This window comes from Leguminivora glycinivorella, chromosome 19, assembly GCF_023078275.1.
Source record: "Leguminivora glycinivorella isolate SPB_JAAS2020 chromosome 19, LegGlyc_1.1, whole genome shotgun sequence".
NCBI lineage: Eukaryota > Metazoa > Arthropoda > Insecta > Lepidoptera > Tortricidae > Leguminivora > Leguminivora glycinivorella.
The window spans coordinates 12,552,346-12,564,506 of record NC_062989.1 but is presented as its reverse complement, the minus strand read 5'-3'; the positions used below and the strand labels follow the sequence as shown (position 1 = coordinate 12,564,506).

Genomic DNA, 12,161 nt, shown 5'->3' with positions numbered 1-12,161 from the left:
TACGCCACTTTGTTCGGTCTTGAGCGATACCACGCTAGCTTTCGCCTTCACTCTATCCGCCCAACGATATTTTGGGTGACTACTGACTAGCAGCGTGTATTCGGTCTCCCCAAGTAAACTCTTTATTTTTTATGCAAGGCGTCATCTCTGCCGTTCAGTGTACGGTCAACAACTCGACTCCGAATATTTAAATACACTTACTGTAATAACATTAATAACCACAGTACTAAATATGTCTTATCATAACTTTGTGACCATAAAAATAATGATGTGTTCCGGTATATTTTGCCATTTGACTGTCACAACGTAGTCTATGCTGACCATACATTAAACACCAATACATCGAATATATACAATACTAGCTTTTGCTCGCGGCTCCGCTCGCTCCGCTCCGCCGCTCACCGCTGTCGCGCTTAGACCAATGTCGTGGCTGAGCCGTAAATTCTAAAATTGCGGTATGCTCCATACAAAATTCCACCCCCCAGTTTAGGGAAGTAAGGGGTTAGAAAGAGATAACAAGTAACCTATGTCACTCTCCATCCCTTCAACTATCTCCACTAAAAAAAATCACGTCAATTCGTTGCTCAGTTTTGCCGTGAAAGACAGACAAACAAACAGACACACACACACTTTCCCATTTATAATATTAAGTATGGATTATAATTTTTGCGTAGCATATATTAGCACGGTATGTCGCTCACCGCGTCGCGTCGAGCCCCTTTAAACACCCCTTGAGTTGCAGGTGTACATAGGTTACGGTGACCGCTTTCCATCAGGCGGACCGTATGCCTGTTTGCCACCGACGTCCGACGTGGTATAAAAACACAAGCGTAACCTAAGATGGGGTGTCATAAATAATCGCTTGACAATCTTAATCCACGGATTTATAGCCGAGATTATCGTGGTTTACGAGTGTATGTAATCTATGGTATCTAGACGGGTCGATGTATGGTAATATTATCTACATGAGATTTAGTGTAATAACTTTGATTATACAATGAAGTGTAATAACGTTGGTTGACTGGTTGAGAATGCCTTTAGGCATTAAGTCCGCCATTTGTACTTTAGGTACTAAATAAATAAATTATATTGCAGGATATATCCGCTATGTATTTTCTTATGCATACATAGACACTGTCTCTAACCATATCGTCGTAATTTTAGTATACATTATAAAGAAACCCATTAATACGCATAAAATTCCATTCCATTGTCACCATTCTCCCTTTCCCCAGACCTGCCGCAACAACTTGCTCGAGAAGCGCCAGCGCAAGTTCGACGCCGAGCTCCACGGAGCGCAGGAAGAGCTGAAGAGAGAACGAGCTGCCAAGGAGCGCCTCTCGCGCGAGCGCGACCTCGCGCACGCCGACAAGTACGCGCTGGAGCAGAGCCTCTCTGTGAGTACAGATACTATACACGAGTGCGACAGCTGTAGTGAAAGCGAGCGGCCAAGGAGCGACTCTCGCGCGAGCGCGACCTCGCGCACGCCGACAAGTACGCGCTGGAGCAGAGCCTCTCTGTGAGTACTGACACTGTACACGAGCACGACAGCTGTAGTGAGAACGAGCGGCCAAGGAGCGCCTCTCGCGCGAGCGCCACCTCGCGCACGCCGACAAGTACGCGCTGGAGCAGAGCCTCTCTGTGAGTACTGACACTGTACACGAGCACGACAGCTGTAGTGAGAACGAGCGGCCAAGTAGCGCCTCTCGAGCGGACAAGTACGCGCTGGAGCAGAACCTCTCTGTGAGTACTGACACTGTACATGAGCACGACAGCTGTAGCACAGTATAATAAAGAGTACTATCGTACAGTATGGCCACTCCCGCTCCCCGCTGAAAGTGCCGCCGACCCCCTCTCGGTTACCTCACAGTTACCGCCTGTCAAAAACGCCAACAGTCGACCTGTCATATCTCATTCACACAAGCGTGGTACGCGTTCACCTACACGAGCTTAGAATGTGTGCTAGGAACGCGTCTCTTTCATATATTTGATCGCCAGTGTCCGAGATGTGGCTGTAGTGAGAGCGAGCGGCCAAGGAGCGCCTATCACAAAAGTGTTATTTCACGCATGCTTTTGTCAACAAGCTATAAAATGTCTCATAAAATGATCATGAAGCTTCAAATAAAGCTTTTATCTATCTAACGTATGCGGAATGAAATTTGCACAAAGTTGGTAACCTTATAAAATACAAAAATCTTTAATATAGTAATAAAAAATATGTATTTCTATAAATGATATACTACAAATTTTAGTGTAAAAAGTAATTCGGCCCCATGCGTGCTGCTTTTCGACAGTTTGCTGGTACTTTACTCATGGCGGTTGTGTAAGTCGATGTTGGCATTTTCTTTATTTCTAATTTAATTTTTCGAATTAAAGCCTGTATAGTTTTCGGTCGGAAATTATTTGCATAAACACGCCTTTTTAAATTGGCCCAAAAATCTTCAATCGGACGAAGTTGTGGTACGTTAGGCGGATTTGAATCCTTTAGCACATATGGGATTCCTAGTTCGTCCATTTTAGCCAGGGTCTTTTTTGAATAATGGCTGGATGCTAGATCGGGCCAAAATATAACATTAACTCGTCTGTGATGTGTTTTCATAAAATCACGTACAATTGGCAAGCAACCCTGCATGTATCGTTCAGCATTGACTGCTAAACCAGACTCAAAAAATACCGGCTTCGACATGCCGCGAGGACTAATTGCAAGCAACTTAGTATGCTCCACGTATTTCACTGATTCTTCAGCTGGCTCATTGCCCTTTTGGAAAAAAAAGTTTCCCTGCCATTCATTGCCGTCTAAGGTGAAATAGGATTCGTCGTCCATAATGCACTCTACGTCGTTTTTTGCATGAAATATGTTTTGGACCAAAGTTGTCAGTCTCCTCTTTTGGGTAAGTTTTTGGTTTTCGGACACGGTGGGTTTTACTTTTCGTGCTCGTTTCACAATGCCCATTTCATGTAGATACTTTTTCACTGTTTTGCCATCACAATTAAATTTTTTTCCGAGTTCTCTGTAGGATTTAGCTACCCGACCTACCGTAATTTTCTTCAGTTGGCTTCTTTTCAAAGATTGGCTTAAAGAACACAGTTTGCCTGAACCTGGTTTTCTAGTAGTCGTATTTCCAAGAGAATAGGTTGATAATATATTATAAACCGTCCTTCGGCTCTCCCCCATTTCTGTAAAGTGTTTAACAATCCTCGACTTCGGCCAGTCTGGATGTGTGTCGCGAAAATTACACACGTTTTTTCGACATATTTCTTCGAGATTTGCCATATATTTTTTATACAAATCCTACAAGCGAATGAACTGTACAATACTTTGACAGATAATACAGTAAACAAAAGATAATATCTAATTTTAAATATGGAATCATTTACTCTTTAAACTTAGTATGTAAACTTTGTGCAAATTTTATTTCGCATACGTTATCTATCTATCATAGGTTTTGGCAGCTGTCACTAGCGGCGCAATCGAAAACTCGAATTAATGTAGTGCTTGTACTTAAATGCTTTTCACATCGGGTAGCCATCTATACATGGTCGGGTATTCCAAATAGGTGAGCTCAATTTTTAGACTGTCTTCACTATCAGGTGTAACGAGAATCGGTCCGATCAATTTATTAAAAATTAGAGTACAAGTGGAATACGAACTTTGCTAGATTAAAAAACCGGCCAAGAGCGTGTCGGGCCACGCTCAGTGTAGGGTTCCGTAGTTTTCCGTATTTTTCTCAAAAACTACTGAACCTATCAAGTTCAAAACAATTTTCCTAGAAAGTCTTCATAAAGTTCTACTTTCGTGATTTTTTTCATATTTTTTAAACTTATGGTTCAAAAGTTAGAGGGGGGGGGGACGCACTTCTTTTTCCTTTAGGAGCGATTATTTCCGAAAATATTAATATTATCAAAAAACGATCTTTGTAAACCCTTATTCATTTTTAAATACCTATCCAACAATATATCACACGTTGGGGTTGGAATGAAAAAAAAATATCAGCCCCCACTTTACATGTAGGGGGGGTACCCTAATAATACATTTTTTTCCATTTTTTATTTTTGCACTTTGTTGGCGTGATTGATATACATATTGGTACCAAATTTCAGCTTTCTAGTGCTAACGGTTACTGAGATTATCCGCGGACGGACGAACGGACGGACGGACGGACGGACGGACAGACAGACATGGCGAAACTATAAGGGTTCCTAGTTGACTACGGAACCCTAAAAAGACACTTGATTTTTCCGTTACTAAATATAAACTTCATGTTACAGGAAGCTCGGCTAGAACTCGAGCTGAAAGAAGAACGCCTGACGGCGGCGCAGCGCGAGTTGGAAGAGCGTGGCGGCGGCGGCGACGAAGTAGCTGCTCTCAGGAGGACCAGGGCTGAGCTGGAGCGAAGAGTTCGCGACCAGGAGGAGGAGTTGGATGACCTGGCTGGACAGATACAGGTAAAGACTTGTCAACACTTACTAGTGAAGAAGTAAAGGTGTGTGACTTGAAGGATATACAAGTACGACAGCTGTAGTGAGAACGAGCTGCCAGTGAGTACATTGTCAAAAGAGTGGAGCGCAGTCCTAATACAGCACAAGCTTCACCGCCTGTGAGAGCGAACCTTATATGTACCTATATAGAAGCGTCAAAGTCATTCCTAGTATTTACTTTTGCGGTCTCGATATATCTAATGGTGAGTGCACACAGTGTGAACAATACAATTTATTAAATGTTTTATAACTTTCGAAGCAATTTTAAAATAGTTTTTATGGGTTATATTTTCTTGACATTGTATTCGTTTTTTGCAGTTGCTGGAAAGTTCCAAGTTGCGTCTAGAAATGTTGCTGGAGCAGCAACGCAAGGAAGCCCGCCTGGAGGCGGCCGCGCGAGATGACGAGATGGAGGAAACTCGTGCCAATGCCTCGAAGAAACTCAAGAGTAAGTGTCTTACTTCATTTACTAATAGAACTTTAGTTAAGTAATTGAAAAGTTTTGCCAAAAAGAAATATGTTTAGTTGCAGCCTAAAAGTGCGTGTAATCGATCTTTCTGGCAGCTAAAACAGTATTCCACTTAAAAACATAGCTTTGTGTTTTTATACTTTTTATGAAAGAGACTGTAACATTGATATGTGTGCTAATGCTCTTATTATTTGTCAAAAATGCAAATTGATTTACCAAATAAAAACTACCGATATCAATTAGTGAGCTCTCCTTTTTTGCGACTTTTTTAAATGAAGGTATTTCTACTAAAAATCACTAGCTTTTTCAATCCTAATAGGTAAAAAAATGTGTTCTTATTTCCATACATTTTGCATCTGGTAAAAAAAGAGGAACGTAACAAAAATGTATGGAAATATTTGGGACACATTTAGTCTCCTATTGAGATAGAAAGTGCTCGTGATTCTGAGCACAATCGACCTAAAATTCTCTAATGTCAAATAAGAAATGGCAAAAAAAGAAACTCTCTTGTACAAATACTTTTAATTTAATTTTAACCATTTTTTTCTTAGTCCTGGAATCTCAACTGGAGAGCGAGCACTCAGAACGCAGTCTGCTCCTTCGTGAGAGACACGAACTAGAACGGCGGCTAGCCGCTTTAGAAGAGAGCGCACGCGCAGAAACCGTCGAGCAGACGCAGCTAGTGCAGCGGCTTAAGAGGTACGCCCGTCATTTGTTATTTACAAAACGGTTATCAGGATAATAAGTATGTTACGGTCAGTCTTAACAGCAATTAGGAAACTGTTCCATCTTGGAAATTAATTGTGCGGAAATAAGAGAAGTATTTATGTGCATTTTCTAATATATCTTACAGGTAATAAACGAACAGTGAAGTATTGCACATTCACACATGTTTTGTATCAGAAATAGATGTGGAACATTGCATAGTGCTACCACATTTTGTTAATTGTAAAAGATTTTTATTTGCTTTACACCCATACAAGATTTTCAAATGATTTTAGCAAATGTCATCGTCGTTTTAGTAACCATTGTATAATGATAACATATTTTTACAGAGACCTGAAGCGGTACCGCGCTTTGCTCCGCGACGCTCAAACCATGTTGGAACAGAAGGAAAAGGAGGGTGGCGCCAAAACACAGATCAGACAACTTAAAAACCAGGCTAGTATTCGTATCGTATATATTTAAAATCCTGGCAGGGTCGCCATGTAAGGAGGTGCGTTGAGGGAAACAACTTGTTAGTTTCGTGTGCTTTATTAATTATTACTGTAATGATATATGAACCTTAACCTATGGAATATATTGATAATTACGTGAAGGTGTGTGCAACGTACATTAGAATGTATTTTTACCTAATAGGCTAGTTTCCTATAGTTAAAAATGTTTTATGCAGTGCACGAAATAAAGCACCACATAATTAGAAGAAAAATATGGACAGCAGCTATGTTTAAACATAGTTTCTATTTAATAACTCAAAGAGAAAGATATAATGTAAATGAATTGACCGTGACGTCACTCCTCAGTATTTCACAGTAATAGGCTAGTTTCCTACTAGTCAAATCAGCTTCTTTTTATGAACTGTCAAAACGATTTGCTAATATGGAATTACTATGAAATACTGAGGAGTGACGTCACGGTCAATTCATTTACTTTATATCTTTCTTTTTGACTTATTAAATAGAAATTATGTTTAAAAATAACTACTGTCCATATTTTTCTTCTAATTATGTGGCGCTTTATTTCGTGCACTGCATAAAATATTTTAGTTTAAGTATAGGAAACTAGCCTATTCCATATTAGCATATTGACAGTTCTTAAAAAGAAGCTGATTTGACTAGTAGGAAACTCTCCTATTATCCTGTATTTGTGTCCGATCATTCAATCTAGTTGAAAAACCCCAACCCCTTCACGGACTCAAGTCCTTATAATGATTGTTAGTTGGTCTTAACTAATGTAATGTATTATTTAATCAATATTATATTATTTGTTGTATTATTGTTTGTTATTTATTATGAATTGGGAGAAGTTTTTTATATATAGTTTTTAATTGTAGTTTGTGTTGTGTGGTTTAAAATGTTTAGTTGTAAATCTTAGTAAGTTAGGTTATTTTAAGATTTCGTTTGTCCTTCTTTAGAATAAGTTTTATTATTAAGTAATTTCTTGTGTTTTCATATGTAAATGTTGACATTATGTTTTATATATTTTAATCAGGTGGAGGACCTGGAGCTAGCGGTCCGCGCAGCCACGAAGGCGAAGCAAGCGGCCGAGGCAGAGGCGAGCGAGGCAACAGCCGCGCTCGAGGAGGCAAATCGCGCGCGCAACGAGGCGGCCGAACGCGCGCTCACCGCTACCAGAGATGCGGCCACGGCGCGCGCTGCGCTGGATGATGCTGAGGAAGAGGCGGCTGAGGTAATTTACACAATAGTCTAGTAAAGGGCTAATCTAACCTAGTGAATAGTCACCTAACAGCGCCCGAGGCAACAGGTTATGGTATCAGGGTATCAAAAGTGACCATAGAGTCGCTGCGATAACACGCACCGCGCTTGACGAAGCTGAAGAAGTGGATGAGGTAAGACTGTCAAACAGAAGGCTAGTAACGAATGAAGACTATATCTGTGGCCTAAGAAATGATTATCAACAAATTAGCATTATCAGATCTCTTATTAGCGTCCTTTTAATATTTCACTTTCTGATATTTTTTGGATATCTTAATTGAAGCTTTAGGTATCTACTTATTATATTTATTTGTTTGTTCATTTCTAGTTGCTAAAGAAATACCGCGGCAGCACCAGCGCACTATGCGCGGCGCAAGCCGAAGCGCGCGAGGCAGCCGCCAAGGCCGAGGCGGCCACAGAGGAGGCGAGGCAAGCGCGAGACAAGCTGGCCGAGCTGGCCCAGCGCCTCGCCAGCGCCGAGGCGGGACACTCGCACACGCAACACGAGGCGGAGCGGCGGCTGCAGCTTAGGAACAAGGTACAGTGTTTATATACCGAGGCAACGAGAAGGCGAGGCAAGCTTCTCGCACAGCGGGCCATGCTCGTACGCAACACTAGACTTATCGGCTAGTAGTAGGTTGTTTTTAAAGTCTAGGCAACGACATTTTGACAGCCAAGGAGCTCTAGGAAAGGTAGCCGAGTAGCATGATGAAATTTAGGAACCTTCGGTGTATGTAATCTCTTACTGAAGAAAATCAGGTGGCGATTTTTAGTGTTGTAGTCGTATTTAGGGATTGTTTTAGTTTATAAACGGCAGCCATAAAGCTTGCCTATTCTTCTAACATTTACACAATTTTACTTGGTATTCCACAGGAGCTGGAGTCTAGCTTAGAACTGGAAGCGACATCGCGCGCGCGCCTCGAAGGGCAGCTGGCGCGGCTGCGCGACGCGCACGAGCAACTCGCTAACGAGTTAGCACAAGCGAGGGCGCGCGAGCAGCAGGCCGCCGACGACCAGCGCAAGCTGGCCAGGCAACTTAGGTGAGAGAAATGGAAAAGAGTACATAGTATAATGATTGGGAAAGGAAGACCATAATCTTTAATTTTAATTTTATTTTTGATGTTTAAAGAAGTTGAGTTAGGTACTTGTAATGTTTGATAGGTATAATGCCAATCAGAACAGTGTACAATTAATTCAGTCTATGTCTGTAAGGTCCCATTGACACTGTGTCAAATGCAAGTTTCATTACATTAGATTGGTGCGCTGAATTGTACATATCTAACCTCAACATTCCGCAATGTAACTAAATGCGCATACGAGTTCGCGCGCCGGCGTGGAAATGGGCCCTAAATTATGTATGATCTTGTGATCTTCAAAAAAAAAACAAATCAGCGCGTACGTCACACTCAGACTCACGCTATAAATTTTAAGATAGGTGTATTTAACTAATCCCATTGACATTTTCAGAGAGCTGAAAGAAGAAAACTCAGCGTTAAACGCAAAGTTAAGCGAGGCGGGTCGCGCCAAGTGCGTCGCCGAGGCAGCAGCCGCCGCCGCGGCGAGCGAGGCAGCCGCCGCAAGGGACGAGGCAAGACTCGCCGCGAGGCGAGCGCATGCCCTGCAGGAGGCTATCGCGGGAGACTTGTCTAGCCCTGGAGATGATGTGCCCTCTGATAGGTAAGACAAACTGACAGGTTTTAGTGTCACGCAGAACGACCGCGTGGAGCGATCCGCTATGGGCTAATATGTATTAAGTGCAAGGAGCGTTTTAGAGTAAAGCAGACGGCTCCGCGCTGCCGACAACATCAACTTCATACAAATTGGTCGTCCGGATCGCTCCGTGCGGTCGGTCCGCGTAACACAAAAACCAGTCTTATTTTAGTTAATACCTTAATACGTAATTTCATGGACGTAATTGTAAGAGATCAGTGTTAAGTTTCGAACTTCTGAATCTGCTTCGATTTCTAGAATAATCATAAAACAACATCAACTAATCAGCATCTTCTGTTTCAGTGACAACGACAGCTACAGCTCGGACGAGTCAATCGGCACGTTCCTGGCGAACCACAAGCTGAGCCCCTCCGCGCCCTCGCGCAACAGCATGCAGCTCGACTCGCACAAGTAAGCATACGTTTTAATAACTAAGGTCACACTTCACGACAATCACACTTCTGATGTTTAAGTAAGGTCACACTTCACGACAATCCAACTTCTGATGTTATAATAAGTAAGGTCACACTTCACGACAATCCCACTTCTGATGTTATAATAAGTAAGGTCACACTTCACGACAATCCCTCTTCTGATGTTATAATAAGTAAGTTCACACTTCACGACAATCCCACTTCTGATGTTATAATAAGTAAGGTCACACTTCACTACAATCTCACTTCTGATGTTATAATAAGTAAGGTCACACTTCACGACAATCCCTCTTCTGATGTTATAATAAGTAAGTTCATACTTCACGACAATCCCACTTCTGATGTTATAATAAGTAAGGTCACACTTCACGACAATCCAACTTCTGATGTTATAATAAGTAAGGTCACACTTCACGACAATCCCTCTTCTGATGTTATAATAAGTAAGGTCACTCTTCACGACAATGCCATTTCTGATGTCACAATGGTTTTGAACGGTGGTCTATTAATAATTAAACTAAACTTAGGTCCAACTCAACTTAACACAAGAATCTCTAAACACGATATGTCACTGTCTATCGTTTTGGCTATTACAATGCATTTATATTCCATATACTTGACGTAGGCAATAATTAGAAAATTTTGAACGGTCGGAATCTAGAGAGAGAAAAATCTTAACTTCAAATCGTAGAAATATTCTACATTTTTTTTTAATCGTACTAATAATAATCGATAGCGATTTTGATATCCCCGCCTGTGCGCTTTTCAAACCAGGTTTGACGTTTATAATGATACTTGCAACAGCGGAGCTGTCAAAATCCCTTGCTTGGTATCTCTTCAATTTTGTGAAGCTATGCATCGGTTAATACTTAATGAATGCCTAAATTGTTATCATTTTATCCAGGTCGGGGACCCCAGAGGGACGCGCGTCGCGCTCGAGCGCGGGCTCAGGCTCGAAGCCCATCAGCCCCACCAAGGAGTCGTTCGCATAACCCGCGCCCGCCGCCGGCGCCGGCGGCCTGCTCGGCGCGCTGCCCGCGCTCTGCGCCGCCTTCTGCGCGCGCCCCCGCCCATCACTACACACCGTGCTGGACTAGACGACACACACAGTTGCAATTGTCAATGTTTATCCCACTTCTGATATCTTAGAAGGGATATCCCACTTCTGTCGCATGAAGGGAAAAATCCCACTTCTCATTTGTTAGAAGGGATATACCACTTCTGATATCTTGAAGAAAATATTCCTCTTTTGATATTGCACACTATTCTGCCTCTACATGTGCCTTTGCTTTGAAATTTAAAAGATGTGATCATGCAAAGGCTCCGCAGTACACATATATTCTGCTTTCAAGGTGGAAAGTGCGACTATTATAAAATTTACCCTAGTGTCTAAAATATACAGACTTTTGAAGAGTAAACTGACAAAATTATAACATCATCAGATGAATGATCTATAATAGCATTTACAATTGCGAATGTTATGTGTCTGTGTCAAATAAAGTGAACCGTCACAGACGTCACAGTGCCGTGAAAAGACAATGTTTAACGTATATTAGTGTCGAATTGAATAAAGTATTATTAACAGTGCTTGGAATTACAGTATCGATTAGACTGCTCAACTTTATAAACTTTTTCAAAATCTTTTATATGAGCTTTGATATACACAATAGCCTAAATGAATTTGTATCTTTAACACATTTTGATATTAGGAACAATATTTATACAGCGTGAGTGATGTGCCCGAGAAGTAGAGAAAAATTGAATTGAATGCATTCCAGAATATTTATTATCTTTATTCTTCTTGGCGCGGCCACACACTGTCTCTCTGTAGCCACACTGTAGTTCGACCCTATATGTAGTTTCCCATAGAGAATTTGGTCTATGAGTAATGTTGTTGAGCTGCGTGCGACCAGCCAGTATTTAGACACATAGAGGCGAGATCTTACAAAGTAATGTTAGGTTCTTTGTTATTTAGTTAGCTAACTTTTGTAAATAACTAGATGGCATAAACATTTTATTATTTAATTTGTAATATTTGTGTGATCAGACTGTTATTCTATGATTTATTTGTTACAAGTGAGTTGTTACTTTATGAACAATCAAACATATCTGTTAGGTAAATAGATTTTTTTATTTGTCCTTTTTGACTGGTTTGTTTTACTTATAATTTTAAATGAATTAAATCTAGTGAATGTATCCATTATAAATCGTTATATATTCCTCATAATAATTATAATGATTATACTCCATTACTTCTAAAAACTTCATTCTATTTATACTTATGTAGCTACGTGTCTGTAACCATGATATGTGTAAAGTATGATATGTGATGAAATGTTACTGCATTCAATACTGGTTGTAAAGTGAAACTATTTAAAATAAAGTAACAGAAATAAATTATGTCTTGTGTTTTTTTTATAATGTTATTTTATTTTATTTATTTTTTTATTTTATTTAAACTTGGGAAACAAACAAGCAAACTATTACATCAACAAAAAAGATAATTTAGGTAATACATAGCCAAAACAGTTTCCACTTATAACTAATAACATTTGTGATTATAGTTATATTTCTCTTTCCTTATTTCCCGACTACGCTCGAAACGACGCTAGGAAAATGTTATAGCGTACGTGG

General features: G+C 40.6%; 1 protein-coding gene across 5 annotated transcripts in view; it reads left to right on the top strand.

Annotated features, from left to right (window-relative positions):
• The window catches only part of LOC125236272 (unconventional myosin-XVIIIa), a 318,921-nt gene extending 306,994 nt beyond the window's left edge, over positions 1 to 11,927 (top strand). For all 5 annotated transcript variants that reach the window (XM_048142988.1, XM_048142986.1, XM_048142990.1 and 2 more), the window contains 11 exons: positions 1,236 to 1,397; positions 4,270 to 4,446; positions 4,798 to 4,927; positions 5,500 to 5,647; positions 6,004 to 6,109; positions 7,160 to 7,357; positions 7,712 to 7,921; positions 8,257 to 8,423; positions 8,851 to 9,060; positions 9,397 to 9,504; positions 10,432 to 11,927. In XM_048142988.1, coding sequence (XP_047998945.1) covers positions 1,236 to 1,397; positions 4,270 to 4,446; positions 4,798 to 4,927; positions 5,500 to 5,647; positions 6,004 to 6,109; positions 7,160 to 7,357; positions 7,712 to 7,921; positions 8,257 to 8,423; positions 8,851 to 9,060; positions 9,397 to 9,504; positions 10,432 to 10,519 — 1,704 coding nt within the window. In that variant the 3' untranslated portion in view covers positions 10,520 to 11,927. The remainder of the gene's footprint in view (positions 1 to 1,235; positions 1,398 to 4,269; positions 4,447 to 4,797; positions 4,928 to 5,499; positions 5,648 to 6,003; positions 6,110 to 7,159; positions 7,358 to 7,711; positions 7,922 to 8,256; positions 8,424 to 8,850; positions 9,061 to 9,396; positions 9,505 to 10,431) is intronic.
• Positions 11,928 to 12,161: the final 234 nt, after the last annotated feature.